The following is a 24,399-nucleotide window of genomic DNA, read 5'->3' on the forward strand; positions in this document are numbered from 1 at the left end:
ACTCACTCCTCAATGGGTTGACTGTGGCCCCCACCGTTAGCAGTGGTGACCGCAGGGCAGGGGTGGAGCACCCCAAGGGTTCCATCCCATATCTGTACAGGGCCACAGACAAAGTGTGTTGGAAGGAACTAACTGCAGATGCTAACTGACGTCAGAAGAAGGGCCTCGACCCAAAACGTCACCCATTCCTTCTCTCCCCAGAGCGGCTAGGCTTGTGCACACTGGAATTTAGAAGGACGAGAGGGGATCTTATCGAAACATATAAGATTATTAAGGGGTTGGACACGTTAGAGGCAGGTAAACTAGTGAGACCACACCTGGAGTACTGTGTGCAGTTTTGGTCTACAAATTTGAGGAAGGATATTCTTGCTATTGAGGGCGTACAACATCCTCATCAGGTTCAGCATAGGTTCATTAGGTTAATTCCTGGAATGGCGGGACTGTCATTTGTTGAAAGACTGGAGCGACTAGGCTTGTATACACTGGAATTTAGGATGAGAGGAGATCTTATCGAAACATATAAGGTTATTAAGGGGTTGGACACGTTAGAGGCAGGAAACATGTTCCCAATGTTGGGGGAGTCCAGAACCAGGGGCCACAGTTTAAGAATAAGGGGCAGGCCATCTACAACTTTAGATAGTTCCTCTGTCCCTCTCTTCCCCTCCTCCTTCCCAGATCTCCCTCTATCTTCCTGTCTCCACCTATATCCTTCCTTTGTCCCGCCCCCCTGACATCAGTCTGAAGAAGGGCAAACCGAGCAAGAAGGATCTCGACCCGAAACGTCACCCATTCCTTCTCTCCCGAAATGCTGCCCGACCTGCTGAGTTACTCCAGCATTTTGTGAATAAATCGATTTGTACCAGCATCTTCAGTTATTTTCTTATACATTTAGAACGGAGATGAGGAAAAACCTTTTCAGTTGCAAATCTGTGGAATTCACTGCCTCAGAAGGCAGTGGAGGCCAATTCTCTGAATGCATTCAAGAGAGAGCTAGATAGAGCTCTTAAGGATAGCGGAGTCAGGGGGTATGGGGAGAAGGCAGGAACGGGGTACTGATTGAGAATGATCAGCCATGATCACATTGAATGGTGGTGCTGGCTCGAAGGGCCGAATGGCCTCCTCCTGCACCTATTGTCTATTGGATATATCGTATGCTGCCTGACCCGCTGAGTTACTCCAGCATTTTGTGTCTACCTTCGATTTAAACCAGCATCTGCAGTTATTTTCCTCAGCAATTAAAAAGACATTTGGACAGGGACACGGATAGGAAGGGAGATGTGGGTCAAATGGGACTAGCTTGGGTGGCATGGACGACTTGGGCCGATGGGCCTGTTACTGTTCTGCTTGACTCCAGGACTTTGATGTCCCCGCACCCGATGGGCTTCTCCATGGCAGTGGAGTGAGGAGGGGGCTCAGCTCCCCCCTTAGTGATGGACTGCATTGTTGGACCCCCTCTTTAGAGTCGCTCACCTGTGTCCTCAACCAACCCAGGTTATGGGGCTTGCAGCAGGCTGTTGGAGGAGGTGCAGGTGAACTCTGCCTCACCTAGAAAGACTGTTTGGGTCTTCGAGGTTCACCTGTACCTCCTCCAACCCCCACATAGCAACATAGAAACCATAGAAAATAGGTGCAGGAGTCGACCATTCAGCCCTTCGAGCCAGCACCGCCATTCAATGGGATCATGGCTGATCGTCCAGAATCAGTACCCCGTTCCTAATTTTTCCACACACCCCTTGATCCCGTTAGCCCTAAGAGCTAAATCTAACTCTCTCTTGAAAGCATCCAGTGAATTGGCCTCCACTGCCTTCTGTGGCAGAGAATTCTACAGATTACAAAGGGCAGAGGAGACCACTCGGCCCTTCGAGACTAACACTGGTTTGTGCCAACTTTTTGCCTACCTGCCTTCACTCCTGGTGCTTCAAAGCAATCTCTCCCCCCAACCCCCCACCCCCCCACTCCCCCCCACCCCCCCCCCCCCCCCCACCCCCACTTCCCCTTCAGCGCTGTAAGTGTCTGCCTCTAGGTTACCTGTGGTTGGCCCTCAGTCTAGCTAAGAGTACTGGCTAATTGGGAAGATCAGAAAGGGCCGACTAGTTAGGAGTAGGAATCGGCCACTCGGCCTCTCAAAGCTGCTGCGCCATTAGTTTAGTTTAGAGATTCAGCGCGGAAACAGGCCCTTCGGCCCACCGAGTCCGTTCCGACCAGCGATCCCCGCACATTAACAATGTCCTACACACATTGTTTAGGATGTGGGACTAACACATCCACATGTGGGCAATTTTACATTTATACCAAGCCAATTAACCCACAAACCTGTATGTCTTTGGAGTGTGGGAGGAAACCGAAGATCTTGGACAAAACCAACGCAGGTCACGGGGAGAACGTACAAACTCCGTACGGACAGCGCCCGCAGTCGGGATCGAACCCGGGTTTGCTGACGCCGTAAGCGCTGTAAGGCAGCAACTCTACCGCTGCGCCACCGTGACTGCCCATTGAGTGCCCGATACCTCAGCTCTGTGATTCTGTCTACTCACGGTACCCTCCAACATTTCTGCCACCTCCAACGGGACCCCACTACTGGCCACATCTTCCCATCTCCACCCCTTTCTGCGTTCTGCAGAGACCGTTCCCTCCGTAACTCCCTGGTCCACTCGTCCCTTCCCACCCAAACCACCCCCTCCCCGGGCACTTGCCCCTGCAACCGCACGAGATGCAACACCTGTCCCTTTACCTCCCCCCTCAACTCCATCCAAGGACCCAAACAGTCTTTCCAGGTGAGGCAGAGGTTCACCTGCACCTCCTCCAACCTCATTCACTGTATCCGCTGTTCCAGGTGTCAACTACTCTATATCGGCGAGACCAAGTGCAGGCTCGGCGATCGTTTCGCTCAACGCCTTCGCTCAGTCCAACTCAACCAACCTGATCTCCCGGTGGCTGAGCACATCAACTCCCCCTCCCACTCCTAATCTGACCTCTCTGTCATAGGCCTCCTCCAATGTCAGCGTCAGGCCCAGCGCAAATTAGAGGAACAGCACCTCATATTTCGCTTGGGCAGCTTACACCTGAACGGTATCAACATTGACCTCTCTAATTTCAGATAGTCCCTGCTTTCCCTCTCTATCCCCTCCCCCTTCCAGATCTCCCACCAGTCTTCCTGTCTCCGACTACATCCTATCTTTGTCCTTCCCCCTCCCCTGACATAAGTTTGAACTTGGCGGATCAGGCAGCATCTTGGGAGAGAAGGAATGGGTGATGTTTTGGGTCAATAGACAATAGACAATAGGTGCAGGAGTAGGCCATTCAGCCCTTCGAGCCAGCACCGCCATTCAATGCGATCATGGCTGATCACTCTCAATCAGTACCCCGTTCCTGCCTTCTCCCCATACCCCCTCACTCCGCTATCCTTAAGAGCTCTATCCAGCTCTCTCTTGAAAGCATCCAACGAACTGGCTTCCACTGCCTTCTGAGGCAGAGAATTCCACACCTTCACCACCCTCTGACTGAAAAAGTTCTTCCTCATCTCCGTTCTAAATGGCCTACCCCTTATTCTTAAACTGTGGCCCCTTGTTCTGGACTCCCCCAACATTGGGAACATGTTATCTGCCTCTAATGTGTCCAATCCCCTAATTATCTTATATGTTTCAATAAGATCCCCCCTCATCCTTCTAAATTCCAGTGTATACAAGCCCAATCGCTCCAGCCTTTCAACATACGACAGTCCCGCCATTCCGGGAATTAACCTAGTGAACCTACGCTGCACGCCCTCCATAGCAAGAATATCCTTCCTCAAATTTGGAGATCAAAACTGCACACAGTACTCCAGGTGCGGTCTCACCAGGGCCCGGTACAACTGTAGAAGGACCTCTTTGCTCCTATACTCAACTCCTCTTGTTACGAAGGCCAACATTCCATTGGCTTTCTTCACTGCCTGCTGTACCTGCATGCTTCCTTTCATTGACTGATGCACTAGGACACCCAGATCTGGTTGAACTCCCCCTCCTCCTAACTTGACACCATTCAGATAATAATCTGCCTTTCTATTCTTACTTCCAAAGTGAATAACCTCACACTTATCTACGAGACCCTTCTTCAGCCTGAGGAAGGGTCTCGACCCGAAACGTCACCCATTCCTTCTCTCCAGAGATGCTGCCTGACCCGCTGAGTTACTCCAGCATTTCGTGTCTGCTTTCGATATAAACCAGCGTCTGCAGTTTTCTTTCCTACGTACGGTTACCTTTCACCCACTTGCACGCCAAGACTCTAACCACCTCCACCTGCAAACAGACTCAACGGCTCACGGGCCTCAGAAAGATTGACTCATTTCCGTCTGAAACCATAAGCAACTCCGTAATTTCTAACCGTAGCCCCTAGTTCCTCCCTGATGAGAAGGAGCCCTTCTCTCCAGAGACGCTGCCTGTCCCGCTGAGTTAGTCCGACTTTTTGTGTCTTAAGCATTCTCTCCACATCCACCTGTGGGCGGGAAGGTGAGTCCCCCTCATGATTGTATACACTCTACTTCAAACGTCCTCCCTCAATCCTCTGGATACGGCCGTAGGGTGGCATGGTGGCGCAGCGGTAGAGTTGCTGCCTAACAGCGCCAGAGACCCGGGTCCCAGGCTCGAGCCTGACTACGGGCGCTGTCTGGACGGAGTTTGTACCTTCTCCCCGTGGGGTTTTTCCGGGTACTCCGGTTTCCTCCCACACTCCAAAGATGTACAGGTTTGTAGGTAGATTGACTTGGTATAACAATGTAAATTGTCCCTAGTGGGTGTAGGATAGTGTTAATGTGCGGGGATCGCTGGTCGGAGCGGACTCGGTGGGCCGAAATGGCCAGTTTCCGCTCTGTATCTCTCAACTAAACTAAACTGAACTAAACGAGCAGAAGTAAAATTGGATTTGACAGTATAAGGCAGATTCTCATCCTTTAGTCTTAAATGTTAATTTGTGGTTTTGGAGTTATTTATTTGTCCCTTTTAAGTGCCTTTCATTTGTGGCCCTTCACCCCTGCTGGTTTTCATGCGGGCGAGTGGGTCGGGCGGGATGGTGCGTGGGTTAATTAGAGAGTCATAGAGCAAGGAAACAGGCCCTTTGGCCCAACATGCCCAAGCTGCCCCATCTGCACTAGTCCCACCTGCCTGAATTTGGCCCATATCTAGGGTTGCCAACTTCCTCACTCCCAAATAAGGGACAAAGGGTGACATCACCGCCCCGCGCCCCACGTGACCTCACCTAGCCAGCGGCCACGTGCTCCCGCTCCACCAATGGCGGCCGCCCGGGCCGGGAGGCGGGTTGCTACGCAACCTCCGTTAGGGCGGTGCCCGGTCCTACACTGTCCGGGCCTACACTGTTCGGGCCTACACTGTCCGGGACGACAGCGGCCCCCGGGCTAAAGTGTCTGGGCCTACAGCATCCAGGCCTAGAGCGTCCGGGCCTAGTGTCCGGGCCTACACTGTCCAAGACGACAGCAGCCCCCGGGCTACAGTGTTTCCACGCTGTATCTCTAAAATCTAAAGTCTAAAGTAAAGACTCTGTGTGTCTAATCATTTGCTTCCCTGATACTGGGGTGGGTGAAGAGAGGAGTTGTGGGTCATTGATAGGGATGTAATGCTGAGGCTCTACAAGGCACTGGTCAGGCCGCATTTGGAATATTGTGAGCAATTGTGGGCCCCATATGTGAGGAAGGATGTGCTGGCTCTGGAGAGGGTCCAGAGGAGGTTTACAAGAATGATCCCAGGAATGAGTGGGTTAACCTGTGATGAGCGTTTGTCGGCATTGGGCCTGTACTCGCTGGAGTTTGGAAGAATGAGGGGGGACCTCATTGAAACATACAGAATCGTTAAAGGCTTGGATAGAGTGGATGTGGAGAGAATGTTTCCACTAGTTGGAGAGTCTGGGACCAGAAGTCACAGCCTCAGAATTAAAGGACGTTCTTTTAGGAAGGAGATGAGGAGACATTTATTTAGTCAGAGGGTGGTGAATCTGTGGGATTCTTTGCCACTGAAGGCTGTGGAGGCCAAGTCAGCGGATATTTTTAAGGCAGGGATAGATAGATTCTTGATTAGTACGGGTGTCAGAGGCTATGGGGAGAAGGCAGGAGAATGGGGTTAGGAGGGAGAGAGAGATCAGCCATGATTGAATGGCAGAGTAGATTTGATGGGCCAAATGGCATAATACTGCTCCTATCACTTATGACCTTATGCTGGGTGGTGAGGTTTAACAGGAGTGAGGGATCACTGGTGTGGGAGTGGGAGTGGGAGTGGGTGTGGGAGTGGGAGTGGGTGTGGGAGTGGGTGTGGGAGTGGGTGTGGGAGTGGGTGTGGGAGTGGGTGTGGGTGTGTTCCTGTTTCAATGACGCATCAAGTTGTGTGTGTGTGTGTGGATGGGCAGAATGGACACCACAGAATGGGCAGGTGAGATAAAGCCAGTGCAGACCAATAAACCCATAGTGTGGCAGGTCTTCAATGCCAAGATTTGCCATGATGGAACAGCGGAGGGGATTTGATGGGCCGAGTGGCCTAATTCTGCTCCTGCACGGTGGCGCAGCGGTAGAGTTGCTGCCTTACAGCGAATGCAGCGCCGGAGACTCAGGTTCGATCCGTCTGTACGGAGTTTGTACGTTCTCCCCGTGACCTGCGTGGGTTTTCTCCGAGATCTTCGGTTTCCTCCCACACTCCAAAGACGTACAGGTATGTAGGTTAATTGGCTGGGCAAATGTAAAAATTGTCCCTAGTGGGTGTATCATATCATATCATATCATATCATATATATACAGCCGGAAACAGGCCTTTTCGGCCCTCCAAGTCCGTGCCGCCCAGTGATCCCCGTACATTAACACTATCCTACACCCACTAGGGACAGTGTTAATGTGTGGGGATCGCTGGGCGGCGCGGACCTGGTGGGCCGAAGGGCCTGTTTCTGCGCTGTATCTCTAAATCTAAAAATCTAACACTTCTGACCTGATGACTATGGTCTCCACTGCCCTAGCACTGCACATCAGTGGGTGGGCTTTGACTGGTTTTACACGGATGCTCTGAGGTCCTCTGAAACCTCTCCATAAACCGAGGAGAGAACTTGTGAACCTCCCTCCTTTTGCAACCAGGTGCCCAAGGGCAAATCAAATGACCCCCAGCCCAGCGCCGAGATTACCAGCACTCCAGCGGAGGCTCAGACCGTGCGCAAGCAGGTCCCGTACAAGACCGAAATCATCGGCGGAGTCGTGGTGCAGACGCCCATCGCTCAGGTGAGAACAACTACGACGGGCACGGTGGCGCAGCGGTAGAGTCACATCCTCGCAGCGCCGGAGACCCGGGTTCCATCCCAACTCTGGGTACTGACGGCACGTTCTCCCCGTGACAGCGCGGGATTCCCCCGGGCGCTCCCACACTCCAAAGACGTGCGGGTTTGTAGGTTTATCGGCTTTGGTAAGTTGTGCATCGTCCCTGGTGTGTGTGTGGGATAGTGCTAGTGTACGGGGCTATCGCTGGTCGGCCCGGACTCAGTGGGCCGAAGGGCCTGATTCCGCGCTGTATCTCCAAAGTGTAAAGTAAAGCTAAGCTGCAGAGAGTGCAGAGATTCGATCTGAAAAAAGGTCCCGACTTAAAACAACGCCTATCCATGTCCTCCAGAGATGCTGCCTGACTCATTGAGTTACTCCAGCACTCTGTGAAACGTCACCTATCCATGTTCTCCAGAGATGCTGCCCGACCCGCTGAGTTACTCCAGCACTCTGTGAAACGTCACCTATCCATGTTCTCCACAGATGCTGCCTGACCCGCTGAGTTACTCCAGCAATCTGTGAAACGTCACCTATCCATGTTCTCCACAGATGCTGCCTGACCCGCTGAGTTACTCCAGCACTTCATGTCTTTTTTTTGATTGAATGATCAAATGCCTGGGACAAACATCTCCAGCTTGTTACATCATTAAGCAACACAGGACAGCAAATGGTTCAACACATGAAGAAGCCCTTTGGCCCACACAAAACATCTGCAGTTCCTAACAAGAGGAGTTGAGTATAGGAGCAAACAGGTCCTTCTGCAGTTGTATAGGGCCCTAGTGAGACCGCACCTGGAGTACTGTGTGCAGTTTTGGTCTCCAAATTTGAGGAAGGATATTCTTGCTATTGAGGGTGTGCAGCGTAGGTTTACTAGGTTTATTCCAGGAATGGCGGGACTGTCATATGTTGAAAGACTGGAGCGACTAGGCTTGTACACACTGGAATTTAGAAGGATGAGAGGAGATCTTATCGAAACGTATAAGATTATTAAGGGGTTGGTCACATTAGAGGCAGGAAACATGTTCCCAATGTTGTGGGGAGTCCAGAACCAGGGACCACAGTTTAAGAATAAGGGGGAGGCCATTTAGAATTGAGATGAGGAAAAACTTTTTCAGTCAGAGAGTTGTAAATCTGTGGAATTCTCTGCCTCAGAAGGCAGTGGAGGCCAATTCTCTGAATGCATTCAAGAGAGAGCTAGATAGAGCTCTTAAGCATAGCGGAGTCAGGGGGTATGGGGAGAAGGCAGGAACGGGGTACTGATTGAGAATGATCAGCCATGATCACATTGAATGGCGGTGCTGGCTCGAAGGGCCGAATGGCTTCCTCCTGCGCCTATTGTCTATTGTCTATACCTCGATTTGCAAGTACATTGCCAGGACTCGAGGGCCTGAGCTTTAGGGATAGGACAATATTCCTTGGAGCACAGGAGGTTGAGGTGTGATCTGGTAGAGGTATACAAGATCATGAGGGGGTTAGATGGTGTAAATGCACACAGTCTTTTACCCAGAGTAGGGGAATCAAGAACCAATATTCAAGAATCAGAGGACACAGGTTTAAGGTGAGGGGGGAAAGATTTAATAAGCACCCGAGGGGCAACGTTTTCCACACAGAAGGTGGTGGGTGTATGGAATGAGCTGCCGGATGAGGTTGTTGAGGCAGATGCGATAACGCCATTTACCATTTGGACAGCCACGCGGAAGGCAGGTGGGACATAGTGTGGATGGGGCATCTTGGTCAGCACGGACAAGTTCAGCTGACGGGCCGGTTTCCATGCTGCGTGACTCTATGACGAAGACAATTTACAGTTAGCAGATGAAGAATAAACATAACATTGGTATGGAATTGATGACCAGACTCTGTTTTTGAGAACATTGAACGATACTGTGCTGGGACAGGCCCTTTGGCCCATCCTGTCTCTGCTGAGCACTATGCTAAGTTAACATAGTCGCTCATGTCTGCACGCGATCTACATCCCTCCATTCCCTGCGTATCCATGTGGCCTTCTAAAAGCCCCGTAAACACCACGATCACATTGGCCTCCACCACCACCTCTGGCAGCGCGTTCCAGGCCCCCACCCACTCTCCGCGTGAAAAATAACCTGCCCCGCAATTCTCCTTAAACTTTCCCCAGCTTTAAACTGGGTGGCGCGGCGGTAGAGTTGCTGCCTTACAGCCAATGCAGCGCCGGAGACCCGGGTTCCATCCCGACTACGGGTGCCGTCTGTACGGAGTTTGTACGTTCTCCCCGTGACCTGCGTGGGTTTTCTCCGAGATCTTCAGTCTCCACCCACACTCCAAAGACGTACAGGTTAATTGGCAGAGTGTATGTGTAAATTATCCCTAATGTCTGTAGGATAGTGTTAATGTGCGGAGATCGCTGGTCGGTACAGACTCGGTGGGCCGAAGGGCCTATTTCCGTGCTGTATCTCTAAATTATAAAAAAAATTGAAAGGAATCGGTGACGTTTTGGGTCGAGATCGGTCTGTCTGACCTGCTGAGTTACTCCAGTGAGCTTTTTGCTTTCATACCGTTAGGTTGTAAAGTAATGGTATTCACTTTGAGTCAGATTGGGTAGAAAGCCTTCATTGGGAGACAGCTTGATTCAATACTTAACAGGTGACTTCAGTACCGGTATTTTTTGTTTGTACGGCATCTTTAACACATCGAGAACGTCTTCATGTGAATAATCAGTCCAAAGGCCGGGTCATCTGAAAGGAGAAAAAGTGTAGAGGGAAGAAAGCCTGATGGTCTTCATAACTGAAGGCAAGACAACTGTGGAAGAGCCATTAAGTTGAGCGAAGTTAAAGGAAACGGAAAATAATAATATTGTGCCCACATGGGTAGATAGAGTGATAACAAAGACATATGGTAAGTGTAGGAAGGAACTGCAGATGCGGGCTTCAACCGGAGATCGACACAAAATGCTGGAGTAACTCAGCGGGACAGGCGGCATCTCTGGAGAGCAGGAACGGGTGACGTTTCGGGTCGAGACCCTTCTTCAGACTGAGTGAGTCAGGGGAGAGTGAAACGAGAGATATCGACGATGACGTGGAGAGATGTGGAACGAATGAATGAAAGATGTGCAAAAAAAGTAACGATGGTAAATGAAACAGGCCGTTGTTAGCTGGGGGCCAGGTGGGAACGAGAAGCTGGTGCGACTTGGGTGGGGGAGGGGTGGAGAGGAGAGAGAGGGCATGCTGGGGAAACTTGAAGTTAAAGGCCTGTCTCACTTAGGTGATTTTAAGGCGACTGCCGGTGTCTAGGCTGTCGCCGAACGTTTGCCGGGGTGTCGCGGGCACGATCGTGAGGAGTCTTCCAAGAATCGCATCGCAGAAAAATTTTCCAGATAGAAATTTCTCAGCGACAGCTGGCTTGTCACCAGGTATCGTAGCTTATTGCGGGCGCTGTCTGTCGCACGCTGTCCCCAGGTTTGCTAGGTTGTCGCAGATGCATTTAAAAGCACGTAATATTAAATTAAGAAAAGGCATTTGGAGATACCAGAAGATAGTTTTATTGAACCAATTTATTTACCGTCAGGACATTTGACGGGTAGATTGGAGGCGGCAGTTTGACGGTCAGGTAAGCGTGGGGATTTCGCGATGTTTCCGAAGAAGGTGTAATCTCTTAGCCAGGTGCTAGTTTCACAAAAAAAGTAACTTGTATCGACCTGACTCGTCATTGTCGTGGTCATTGTGGTCATTGTCATGGTCACTGTTATGGTCATTGTGGTCACTGTCGTGGTCACTGTTGTGGTCACTGTCGTGGTCATTGTCGTGGTCATTGTCATGGTCATTGTGGTCACTGTCGTGGTCACTGTCATGGTCATTGTGGTCACTGTCGTGGTCATTGTCGTGGTCATTGTCGTGGACATTGTCGTGGTCATTGTCGCGGTCATTGTCGTGGTCATTGTCGTGGTCATTGTCGCGGTCATTGTCGCGGTCATTGTCGCGGTCATTGTCGAGGTCATTGTCGTGGTCATTGTCGTGGTCATTGTCGCGGTCACTGCCGTGGTCACTGTCGTTGGGTAAAAGAAAATGTTGGCGATCAGCTACGACTTTGACAGTCGCCGGCAGTAGCCTTAAAAATCGCCTAAAGTGGGACAGGCCCTTTAGAGAAATCAATATTCATACCATTTGGGTATGTGCGTTGGGTTAAAGTCCAGAGCTAAGAAAGACGTGGGTGGGCGAGGGAGGGGCAGAAGTGGCTCATGTCATGGTGGTATTGGCGAAGGTGCCAACTCATAGAACAGTGCAGCCCAGGAATGTTTGTGCCGAACGTGAAGCCAAGTTAACCTGCCTACACGTCCAAAAGCCTCTTAAACGTACCGCTCGAATCTGCCTCCAACACTGCCCCTGGCAGCACGTTCCGGGCCCCAGCTACTCTCTCTCTCTCTGTGAAGAACAACTGGCCCGCGCATCTGCTGTCGAAAACAACACACTGGGGTTAGAACAGATCGGAAGGGTCATCGTAACTGCCCTCGATGGGGCAGCCTGCACAGAAGGGCGGCACGGTGGCGCGGCGGTAGAGTTGCTGCCTTACAGCGCGCACAGCTCCAGAGACCCGGGTTCGATCCCGACTACGGGCGCCGTCTGTACGGAGTTTGTACGTTCTCCCAGTGGTTTTTCTCCGAGATCTTCGGTTTCCTCCCACACTCCAAAGACGTGCAGGTTTGTAGGGTTAAATGGCTTGGTATAAGTGTAAAACATCCCTAGTGTGCGTAGGACCGTGTCAATGTGCGGGGATCGTTGGGCGGCGTGGGTTCGGTGGGCCAAAGGGCCTGTTTCAATGATGTATCTCTAACCTAAACTAACCAGAGCACGTATTGTCCACCTGACTGTGTAGAACTGCTCCATCGTCCTGAATCTAAATCTGATTTTGGCCTCATCACCAACATGACCAATTCTCTTTTTTTTCTTCCCGCTCTCTGCCCTGTGCCCTGTCCAAGTGCACACCCATGTCTCCCACTATCTCTCCCCTTCCACCTCCCCCTTCTGTCATGGGGTAGACTGACTCCCCTTTACCCCCACCCCCCCGCCCTCCCCAATCTTTACTCATCCCCAATCCTGGACTTTCTACTCATCAATTTAATTTCATGTTCATGTATCGTGTTGTGTTTTATGACTGATTGGCAAAGACCAATTTCCCTCCTGGGATAAATAAAGTTTATCGTATTGTACCTACATCTGGCTTTACACTTCACTCCGATTTCGAGTGAAGTTAAGTTTAGCGATACAGCGTGGAAACGGGGTCTTCGGCCCACCGAGTCCACACCGAATGTTCCCCGTGTTGGGGGAGTCCAGAACCAGGGGTCACAGTTTAAGAATAAGAGGTCGGCCATTTAGGACTGAGATGAGGAAAAACATTTTCACCCGGAGAGTTGTGAATCTGTGGAATTCTCTGCCACAGAAGGCAGTGGAGGCCAATTCGCTGGATGTTTATAAAAGAGAGTTAGATAGATATATAGCTCTGAGGGTAAAGATAGGCACAAAATGCTGGAGTAACTCAGAGGGACAGGCAGCATCTCTGGAGAGAAGGAATGGGTGACATTTCGGGTCGAGACCCTTTTTCAGACCTGAAACATCACCCATTCCTTCTCTCCAGAGATGCTGCCTGTCCCGCTGATTAACTCCTGCTTTTTATGTCGATCGTCGGTTTAAACCGGCTTCTGCAGTTCCTGCGAACACATAGCTCTTAGGGCTAACGGAATCAAGCGATATGGGGAGAAAGCAGGAACGGGGTACTGATTTGGGATGGTCAGCCATGATCGTATTGAATGGCGGTGCTGTCTCGAAGGGCCGAATGGCCGACTCCTGCACCTATTCTCTATGTCTCTATGGTTCATGATAGAGTTAAACACGTGTGTGGCCCCAGCATTGTCAACTCTGGACATCGCTGGCTGATTCCAGTTTAGTTATCTCTTCAGCACGATCAACCGCAACGCATATTTAGAAACTGCATTTGCATTCTGTCACCCTCACTGACGCCTTTCCTCATTTGGTTCCAAAATTGGGCTGTTAACTCTTTAGGCTCCAGAGCGTCTGTTCGAAAGCTTTCGTACACCACTCGCCCTGATTCAAACAGGGTTGCCGCGGCCAGGTTGCAGGGCTGGCAGACGGAGCTCCGAGCCTCCAAACCCAGGGACGGGAGTTCGAATCCCATCCCCGGCAGATGGAGTCCAGAGCAAATTCCATTTTTTTAAACGTAAGTGTAGGAAAATAACTGCAGATGCTGGTTCAAATCGAAGGTATTTATTCACAAAATGCTGAAGTAACTCAGCGGGTCAGGCAGCATCTCAGGAGAGAAGGAATGGGTGACGTTTCGGTTCGAGACCCTTCTTCAGACTGATTGTAGGAAAATAACTGCAGATGCTGGTTCAAATCACCCCTCCTCCTTCCCAGTTCTCCTACTAGTCTTCCTGCCTCCCACTGCATCCTATCTTTGACCCCTCCCCCTGACATCAGTCTGAAGAAGGGTCTCGACCCGAAACGTCACCCATTCCTTCTCTCCCGAGATGCTGCCTGACCCGCTGAGTTGCTCCAGCATTTTGTGATACCATTTTACAAAAATAAATTGTTGTAGTCGTCTTCTTCCGTGTCCGTCATCCATGTTTCAAATGTTACATCGCTGTCATCGTCCGTCCTGAAAATGGCGCGAGCTTCCGGAACAATCAGTGGGAACCATCACTTGTACAATAGACAATGGTGGAAGCAGAATGAGCTCAGGACACTCCCAGTTTCCAGCCCCGCCACATGTACGCTTCTGCTATGGGGCCATTGTTGTAGTTAAACAAAATAAGGTCACAAAAGAGATAGGAGCAGAACTGGGCCATCCTACCCAATTGGTCAACTCTACTCTGCCATTCAATCATGGCTGATCAATCTCTCCCTCCTAACCCCATTCTCCTGCCTTCTCCCCGTAACCCCTGACACCTGGCACCACCTGGCACATCGGTAGAGTCGCTGCCTCACAGCGCCCGAGACCCGGGTTCGATCCCGACCAAGGGTGCTGTCTGTACGGAGTTTGTACGTTCTCCCCGTGATCGCGTGGATTTCCTCCGAGATCGTCGGTTTCCTCCCACACTCCAAAGACGTGCAGGTTTGTAGGTTAATTGGCGTGGTGTAAATGTTAAAAAAAAATGTCCTAGTGTGTGAAGGATAGTGTTAATGTGCGGGGATCGCTGGTCGGTATGGACTCGGTGGGCCGAAGGGCCTGTTTCTGCGCTGTATCTCCAAACTAAACTAAACTAAACTCGTACTAATCAAGAATCCATCTATCTCTGCCTTAAAAATATCCATTGACTTGGCCTCCACAGCCTTCTGTGGCAAAGAATTCCACAGATTCACCAGCATGGTGATACAAAATGATACAGGAACAGTGACTGTGAAAACTCTGGGTCGTTGTAGAAACTGGTGTGAATTAGGGACAGCATTAGGCCATTCAGCCCCTTGAGTCTGTTCTGCCCTTCAATGAGAGTACGGCTGATCTGATGGTCACTTCAACTCCGCATTCCCGCCCACTAATCAGGAATATATCAACTGCAACCTTAAAAACATTCAAAGAGGAATCACAGTAATACCAGTGAAAGAAATATTTAGAAATAAGGAACTGCAGATGCTGGGTTACAAAAAAAGACACAGAATGCTGGAGTAACTCAGCAGGTCAGGCAGCATCTCTGGGGAACAGGAGGTTGGACAGACTTGTATCGTTTTCTCTAGAGAGGCAAATATTGAGTGGATATCTGATAAGACCGTAAAACATCAGATCGGAATTAGGCCATTCTGCCCATCGAGTCCTCTCCGTCATTCTATCACGATTGATCTATATTTCCCACATTCTCCTGCCTTCTCCCCATAACCTTTGACTCCCTTTCCAATCAAGAACCTATCAATCTCTGCATGAAATAGACCCATTGACCTCCACAGCCCTCTGTGGCAATGAATTCCACAGATTCACCATCCTCTGGCTGAAGAAATTCTTCCTCACCTCTATTCTAAAGGTACCTCTTTTATTCTGAGGCTGTCTGTGCCCTCTAGTCCGAGACTCTCCCACCACTGGAAACATCTTCTCAACATCCACTCCATCTAGGCCTTTCATTATCCGGTAGTTTAGTTTAGTTTAGGGATACAGCGCGGAAACAGGCCCTTCGGCCCACCGGGTCCGCGCCGACCAGCGATCCCCTATCACTAATTAACAGATTAACACTATCCTACACCCACTAGGGACAATTTTTACATTTACCAAGCCAATTAACCTACAAACCCGTACGTCTTTGGAGTGTGGGAGGAAACCGAAGATCTCGGAGAAAACCCACGCAGGTCACGGGGAGAACGTACAACCTCCGTACAGACAGCGCCCATAGTCAGGATCGAACCCAGGTCTCCGGCGCTGCATTCGCTGTAAGGCGGCAACTCTACCACTGTGCCACTGTGCTGGCCAAAGGTAGGTTTCAAAGGGATTCCCCCTCATCCTTCTAAACTCCAGTGACTACAGGCCCAGAGCCATCAAAGGCTCATCGTGCATTGTGATAGGAGTTCGTAGAGTTATGGGAGGCACAGATAGGGTAGACCGTCAGAACCTTTTTCCTCAGGTTGGCAATGTCAAAGACTGGAGGCCCTACCTTTAAGGTGACACGGTTGAGGTCGTGCAACGTAGATTAACTAGGTTAATTCCCGGAATGGCGGGACTTTCATATGTTGAAAGACTGGAGCACCATTTAGAACGGAGATGAGGAAGAACTTTTTCAGTCAGAGAGTGGTGAAGGTGTGGAATTCTCTGCCTCAGAAGGCAGTGGAGGCCAGTTCGTTGGATGCTTTCAAGAGAGAGCTGGATAGAGCTCTTAAGGATAGCGGAGTGAGGGGGTATGGGGAGAAGGCAGGAACGGGGTACTGATTGAGAGTGATCAGCCATGATCGCATTGAATGGCGGTGCTGGCTCGAAGGGCTGAATGGCCTACTCCTGCACCTATTGTCTATTGTCTATTGACTAGGCTTGTATACACTGGAATTTAGAAGGATGAGAGGAGATCTTATTGAAACATATAAGATTATTAAGGGGTTGGACACATTAGAGGCAGGAAACATGTTCCCAATGTTGGGGGAGTCCAGAACCAGGGGCCACAGTTTAAGAATAAGGGGTAGGCCATTTAGAACTGAGATGAGGAAAAACTTTTTCAGTCAGAGAGTTGTGAATCTGTGGAATTCTCTGCCTCAGAAGGCAGTGGCCAATTCTCTGAATGCATTCAAGAGAGAGCTGGATAGAGCTCTTAAGGATAGCGGAGTCAGGGGGTATGGGGAGAAGGCAGGGACGGGGTACTGATTGAGAATGATCAGCCATGATCACATTGAATGGCGGTGCTGGCTCGAAGGGCCGAATGGCCTCCTCCTGCACCTATTGTCTATTGTCTATTGAAACTATTTTACACAGAGGGTGGTGGGGGCCTGGAACATTGTCAGGGGTGGTGGAGGCAGATACGATAGTGGTGTTTAAGCGGCTTTTAGAACGGCACATGGATAAGCAGGGAATCGAGGGATTATGGATCACGTGCGGGCGGAGGAGAGTAGCGCCACTTGGAGGAAACCCAAAGATCTCGGTGAAAACCCACGCAGGTCACGGGGAGAACGTACCAACAGCACCCGTGGTCAGGATCGAACTCGGGACCCTGGCGCTGTGAATGCTGTAAGGCAGCAACTCTACCGCTGAGCCATGGGTCTGCCCTACAGCCGAGGGTGTTGTGTGCCACCCGCAAGGTTGGTTTACCAGTGTGAGGTCGTCCCGCTGGCACTGGGCCCAATGGAACGGAGAGAATACCCACACACTACCGCTGATCCGTCAACCAAACTTCATCCAGCATCTAGAGATGCTGCTTATCCAGAGATACTCCAGCATTTTGTCTACCTTCGGCCGCCATTGGTGGAGCAGGAGCGCGTGGCCGCTGGCTGGGTGAGGGTCACGTGGGGACGCGGGGCGGTGACGTCACCCTTTGTCCCTTATTTGTGGTGTGAGGAAGTTGGCAACCCTACTGTACACAAAGGCGAACCTTTGTTGCGTCAACCCGTTCTTTCTCCACTTTGTTCCAGCGTACTTCCCTTTCATCATACCCTCTTTACACAAGCACAGGAAGAGCTCAGTTTCCTTGCCTGACAGGGCACTGCTCTCAGTGAAGATTTAGTTGAGTGTAGTTTAGAGATAGTGCGCAGAAACAGGCCCCTCGGCCCACCGGGTCCGCACCGACCAACGATCCCCGCACATTAACGCTATCCTACACACAATTTTTACATTTTTCCGAGCCAATTAACTCGACATACCTGCACTCCTTTAGAGTGTGGGAGGAAACCGAAGATCTCGGAGAAAACCCACGCAGGTCACGGGGAGAACGTACAGACAGCGCCCGTAGTCGGGATCGAACCCGAGTCTCCGGCGCTGCATTCGCTGTAAGGCAGTGAGTCTACCGCTGCGCCACCCTAGAGATACAGCATGGAAACAGGCCCTTCGGCCCACCGGGTCCTCACCGACTATCGATCACCCGTTCGCACTAGTTCTACTAGTTCTACGCTATGCCACTTTCACGTCCGCACGCTACCCACAGGGGGCAATTCAAAGAGGTGGGCCATTAACCCACAAACCCGCACGTCTCTGGAATGTGGGAGCAAACCCACGCGGGTCACGGGGAGAACGTGCAAACTCTGCACAGACAGCAGCCGGGGGTCAGGATGGAACCCGCTCCACACCATCCTGACTTACAAGCACGTCTCTGGCCTTTCCAGCTCAACCCTGCAACTCCCTCAGCCAATGCGCTTCACCGAGGGCAGCAAAGGCAAGCTGAAACTCATGCCCAGTGCACTTTAGTGCCACACTAGCACGTCTGCCCACTGCCATGCCCACTGCCAAGTCATGGGTGCCCAGCAGGTACAGGGCAGAGGCATATCTAAGACATATCACGATGGGCACTTCAGTGGTTGAGTGATGTGGTTTACCAACACCACCTTCAAGTTGCAGAAACAAAGAACTGCAGATAGATCATCCATGATTGAATGGTTAGACTTGATGGGCCGAATGGCCTGATTCCGCTCCTATCACATGACCTTGTGAGTCCACACCTGGATAGAGAAGATGAGTTTGGAGGAGGTGCAGGTGAACCTCTGCCTCACCTGAAAGGACTGCCGTGGTCCTTGGATGGAGTCGAGGGTGGAGGTACAGGGACAGGTGTTGCATCTCCTGCGGTTGCCTGGGGAGGAGGGGGTTTGGGTGGGAAGGGGCGAGTGAACTGGAGAGTTGCGGAGGGAACGGCCTCTGCGGAAGATGTGAATGGACAAGATACTGGCCTCTTGGTCAGGACAATCTATGTGCTAATGAACTGACACGAGCTAGTGACATCTTGGTTTAATGCGTTGGTTCATTCTACACCCCCTCACTCCTCTCCGTGATGCAGGAGTCACCTGCGTTCCTGCTTTGAAAATGGATGGGTGACGTTTTAGGTCGAGACCCTTCTTCAGGTCTTGACCCGAAACGTCACCCATCCATTTTCTCCAGAGACGCTGCCTGCCCCGCTGAGTTACTCCAGCCTTTTGTGTCCATCTACGGTTTAAACCAGCGTCTGCAATTCCTTCCTACAAAGAACTGCAGATGCTGGTTTACGCCAAAGATAGACACAAAAGTGCTGGAGTAACACAACGGATCAGGCAGCATCTCTGGAGAAAATGGATGGGTGACGTTTCGGGGTCCTGAACCGAAATGTCACTTATCCTTTTTCTCCAGAGATGCTGCCTGATCCGCTGATTTACTTCGGCACTTTGTGTCTATCCGTCTTGAAGGTATTTTTAGTTTAGTTTAGAGATACAGCGCAGAAACAGGCCATTCGTCCCACCGGGTCCGTGCTGACCCGCGATCCCCGCGCACTAACACCATCCTACATGCTCGGGCCCAATTACAATTTTACCGAGCCAATCAGCCTACAAACTTGCACGTCTTTGGAGTGTGGGAGGAAACCAGAGCACCTGGAGAAAACCCACGCAGGTCACGGGGAGAACGTACGAAATCCGTACAACAGCACCCGTAGTCGGGATCGAACCCGGGTCTCTGGCGCAGTGAGGCGGCAACTCTACCGCAGCGCCAACGCGCCGCCCAGGCCCTGTGTTTTGATCAGTGAAAAGCTGTTGTTTTTACTTCCACTTTGGGGCAGTTCAGAGCAGATCGCAGCTCACCGTGTGGAAACAGAACGTTTTCTCCTGATGTCTTGTGGTTTGGTTCCAACCACATTACACCGGCCGAGAACAGTCACCACAGCTGCTGTCAGCGGAAGTCGTCTCTCCATTGCCGATTGGGATGCCAACTTCCTCACTCCCAAATAAGGGACAAAGGGTCAGGTGGGGCGCGGGGCGGTGACGTCACCTTGTCTCGTATTTGGGAGCGAGGAGGTCGGCAAACCTCGAGTGGCACCGAGATCCGGTGAAAACGTGCAAACGTATTGTGTACAGATAACCACGGCACAAGAAAAAAATAACACGCTGGTCTGAACTTTGTCCTTGTCCCGTGTTTGGGAGTGAGGAAGTTGGCAACCCTACTAACCCAGCAAGGGCGGTCCCGTACGGGACAAACGAATTTAGCCCAAAACACGGGATGTCCCGGCTAATACGGGACAGTTGGCAACCCTAAAAAATCGCCATCGTTCCTCTCTACGACCTTCTCTTCATCGCCCCGGCCATAAGGGGAAGTGATTGCCCTCACAGCTAGACCATGCAGTGCAGTTTACTTTACAGCCACATGTACTGAGGTTCAGTGAAAGGCTTTTTTGCTGTGTGCTCGCCAGTCAATGGAATGATGTACGCGGCCTGTTCATGATTACAATCGAGCTGATTACAGCGTACAGATACATGGTAAGGGAATAACGCTTGGTGCAAGGTAAATCCAGCAAAGTCCGATCAAGGATAATCCGAGGGTCCCCAAAGAGGTAGATAGTAGTTCAGCACTGCTCACTAGTTGTGCTCGTTCTATTGCAGCACGTTCCCAGATTCACACGAAACCCTCGCTCAATACATTGACCAATATTTCACACAAACTCAAGAGTAAATGATGCACAGAATCATAGTGATACAGCGTGGAAACAGGCCCTTCATCCCAACTTGCCCACACCGGCCAACATGTCCCAACTAGACTAGTCCTACCTGCCTGAGCTTGGTCCATATCCCTCCAAACCTGTCCTACCCATGTTCCTGTCTAACTGTTTCTTAAACGTTGGGATAGTCCCAGCCTCAACTACCTCCTCTGGCAGCTTGTTCCATACACCCACCACCTTTTGCGTGGAAATAGTTACCCCTCAGATTCCTATTAAATTTTTTCCCCTTCACCTTAAACCTACGTCCTCTGGTCCTCGATTCCCCTACTCTGGGCAAGAGACTCTGTGCATCTACCCGATCTATTCCTCTCATGATTTTGTAGACTCTTGCCCGCTAGCCCTTTCAGGTGAGGCCGTCATTCTTCCCCACTGCAAGTGCATCACAGTGTAACATTTAATCAGGAGGGCAGTCAGACTGGTCGGCGAACTAGGATGGTGGAGGGATGGAGAGAGAGAGAAAGCAAGGGTTACTTGAAGTTAGAGAAGTCAATATTCATACCAAAGATAGGCACAAAATGCTGGAGCAACTCAATGGGACAGGCAGCATCTCTGGAGAGAAGGAATGGGTGGGACGATTCGGGTCGAGACCCTTCTTCAGACTGAGAGCCAGTGGGGAGGGGGACACAGAGATACGGAAGTGTGAGGTGTGAAAACGAGACATCAAAGGGGGCGAAGTTCAAGGAAAATGTAGAAAAGATCATTGTTAGCTAGGGGAAGGTGACAACGAGGCATAAAGAGATAACATTTAATCAGGGGGGCAGTCAGACTGGTCGGAGAACTAGGATGGGGAGGGATGTAGAGAGAGAGAAAGCAAGGGTTACTTGAAGTTAGAGCGGTTGATATTCATACCACTGGGGTGTAAGAAAGAAAACTGCAGATGCTGGTTTAAATCGAAGGCAGACACAAAATGCTGGAATAACTCAGCGGGACAGGCAGCATGTCTGGAGAGAAGGAATGGGTGACTTTTCGGGTCGAGACCCTTCTTCAGTCTGATTCTTGCTATTGAGGGCGTGCAGCGTAGGTTTACTAGGTTAATTCCCGGAATGGCAGGACTGTCATATGTTGAAAGACTGGAGCGACTTGGCTTGTATACAGTGGAATTTAGAAGGATGAGAGGGGATCTTATCGAAACATATAAGATTATTAAGGGGTTGGACACGTTAGAGGCATGTTCCCAATGTTGGGGAGTCCAGAACCAGGGGCCACAGTTTAAGAATAAGGGGTAGGCCATTTAGAACGGAGATGAGGAAAAACCTTTTCAGTCAGAGAGTTGTAAATCTGTGGAATTCTCTGCCTCAGAAGGCAGTGGAGGCCAATTCTCTGAATGCATTCAAGAGAGAGCTAGATAGAGCTCTTAAAGATAGCGGAGTCAGGGGGTATGGGGAGAAGGCAGGAACGGGGTACTGATTGAGAATGATCAGCCATGATCACATTGAATGGTGGTGCTGGCTCGAAGGGCCAAATGGCCTCCTCCTGCACCTATTGTCTATTGTCTATTGAGTTACTCCAGCATTTTGTGTCTACCGCTGGGGTGTAAGCTGCCCAAGTGAAATATGAGGTGCTGTTCCTCCAATTTAAGTTGGGCCTCACTCTGACAATGGAGGAGGCCCAGGACAGAAAGGTCAGTGTGGGAATGGGAGAGGGAGTTAAAGTGTTTGGCAACCGGGAGATCAAGTAGGATTAGACGGACTGAGTTGAGGTGTTCAGCGAAACGATCGGCGAGTCTGCGCTTGGTCTCGTCGATGTACAGGGTGTCAGGGGTTATGGGGAGAAGGCAGGAGAAGGGTGGCACGGTGGCGCAGCGGTAGAGTTGCTGCCTTACAGCGAATGCAGCGCCGGAGACTCAGGTTTGATCCTGACTATGGGCACCGTCTGTACGGAGTTTGTACGTTCTCCCCGTGACCTGCGTGGGTTTCCTCCGAGATCTTCAATTTCCTCCCACACTCCAAAGACGTGCAGGTTTGTAGGTTAATTGGCTGGGCAAATGTAAAAATTGTCCCTAGTGGGTGTAGGATAGTGTTGATGTGCGGGGATCGCTGGGCGGCGCGGACTCGGTGGGCCGAAGGGCCTGTTTCCGCGCTGTATGTCTAAAATAAAATCCAAAACAATCTAATAGAGTTAGAAGGGAGAGATGGATCATCCATGATTGAATGGTTAGACTTGATGGGCCGAATGGCCTAATTCCGCTCCTATCACTTATGACCTTATGAGTCCACACCTGGATACAGAAGATGAGGTTGGAGGAGGTGCAGGTGAACCTCTGCCTCACCTGAAAGGACTGCCGTGGTCCTTGGATGGAGTCGAGGGTGGAGGTACAGAGCCAGGTGTCGCATCTCCTGCGGTTGCCTGGGGAGGAGGGGGTTTGGGTGGGTAGGGGCGAGTGAACCGGAGAGTTGCGGAGGGAACGGCCTCTGCGGAAGATGTGAATGGACAAGATACTGGCCTCTTGGTTCTGCATGTAATGGAGAACAAACGTCAGGACAATCTATGTGCTAATGAACTGACACGAGCTGGTGACGTCTTGGTTTAATGCGTTGGTTCATTCTACACCCCCTCACTCCTCTCCGTGATGCTGGAGTCCCCTGCGTTCCTGCTTAGATGAACAAAGTAGATTTAAACAAGAAACTTAGTCTTGGAAAGAAAAGTGCTTTATCTATATACTAAAACTCGTTTGTTTGTTTGTTTGTTCCTGAACTACAGCCCAAACGGCACACGATAGCGCGACAATGTTAGGCCCGCCTTACTCACCGTCGTCCCTTTGGTGCTAGATAAAGGTTTCATTGAAATCGGTGTTATATTTTTAAAGTTATTCATATTTTAAATCTGTCTCCTAGGGAGGGAGGGTGAGGGAATGGGGAGGGAGGGATGAAGGGGGGAGGGAGGGAAGGGGGACGAGGGAGGATAAAGGGGGTTGAGGGGGGTGGAGGGAGGGGGAGGGGAAGGGGAGGGAGGGATGGAGTGGGGAGGAGGGGAAGGAGGAGGGGAGGGGGAGAGAGGAGGGGGTGAGAGGAGGGGGTGAGAGGGGAGGGTGAGAGGGGAGGGGGAGAGGGGAGGGGGTGGGGAAGAGGGTGAGGGGAAGGGAGGGAGGGGGGGGGAGGGAGGGAGGGGTGAGAGGGATGGGGGAGAGGGGAGGGGGAGGGGGGAAGAGAGGGTGCTGCATCAATGCAGGAGAGGTTTGGGCCCAACGGGTCCACTTGGTTTAGTATTATATAAAAGATCGCTGAGGAAGTGATTTAGATATGTCACAGTGTGTCCCACATCAGGCAGCTTTTGGGACTTGTACAGCTGTACCAGTTTAGTTTAGTTTAGTTTAGTTTAGAGATGCAGTGGGGAAACAGGCCCTTCGGCCCACCGAGTCCAGACCGACCAGCGATCCCCGCACATTAACACTGTCCTACATGCACAAGGGACAATTTTACACTTACACTAAGCCAATTAACCAACACACCTGCACGTCTTTGGAGTGTGGGAGGAAACCGAAGATCTCGGAAAAAACCCACGCAGGTCACGGGGAGAACGTACAAACACCGTACAGACGGCGCCCGTAGTCGGGATCGAACCTGGGTCTCCGGCGCTGGAAGCGCTGTAAGGCGGCAACTCTACCGCTGCGCCACCGCGCCGCCCTTGATGAAATGGTTTAAATATGCACCAGGATATCCTACATCCAGCAGCTTTTGGGACTTGTACTCAAAGCTACACAAAGAGTGTACCAGTTGATTACCGTTGGTGGGGCCCACACGCTCCCCCTATAACCCTAGACACAAAATGGCAGACTAACTCAGCGGGTCAGGCAGCATCCCTGGAGAGAAGGAATGGGTGACGTTTCGGGTCGAGACCCTTCTTCAGACTGAGTTCTGAGTCCTCTTGAGTCTGAAGAAGGGTCTCGAACCAAAACGTCATCCATGCATATCTTTCATTCATGGTTCTTTATCTCTCTACATCTCCGTCTATATCTCTCGTTTCCCTCATCCCTAACCAGTCTGAAGAAGGGTCTTGACCTGAAACGTCACCC

At 51.0% G+C, this 24,399-nt stretch overlaps 1 protein-coding gene across 2 annotated transcripts in view; it reads left to right on the forward strand.

The window, feature by feature from the left end:
* LOC144610202 (pleckstrin homology domain-containing family A member 2-like) overlaps window positions 1–24,399 on the forward strand; it is a 117,671-nt gene that overhangs the window by 79,369 nt on the left and 13,903 nt on the right. The window contains exon 6 of one of the 2 annotated variants that reach the window (XM_078428773.1): window positions 7,100–7,240. The exons of the other annotated variant lie outside the window; for it this stretch is intronic. Coding sequence (XP_078284899.1) covers window positions 7,100–7,240 — 141 coding nt within the window. The remainder of the gene's footprint in view (window positions 1–7,099; window positions 7,241–24,399) is intronic. 2 annotated transcript variants of the gene reach the window in all.

Source organism: Rhinoraja longicauda, chromosome 36 (assembly GCF_053455715.1).
Source record: "Rhinoraja longicauda isolate Sanriku21f chromosome 36, sRhiLon1.1, whole genome shotgun sequence".
NCBI lineage: Eukaryota > Metazoa > Chordata > Chondrichthyes > Rajiformes > Arhynchobatidae > Rhinoraja > Rhinoraja longicauda.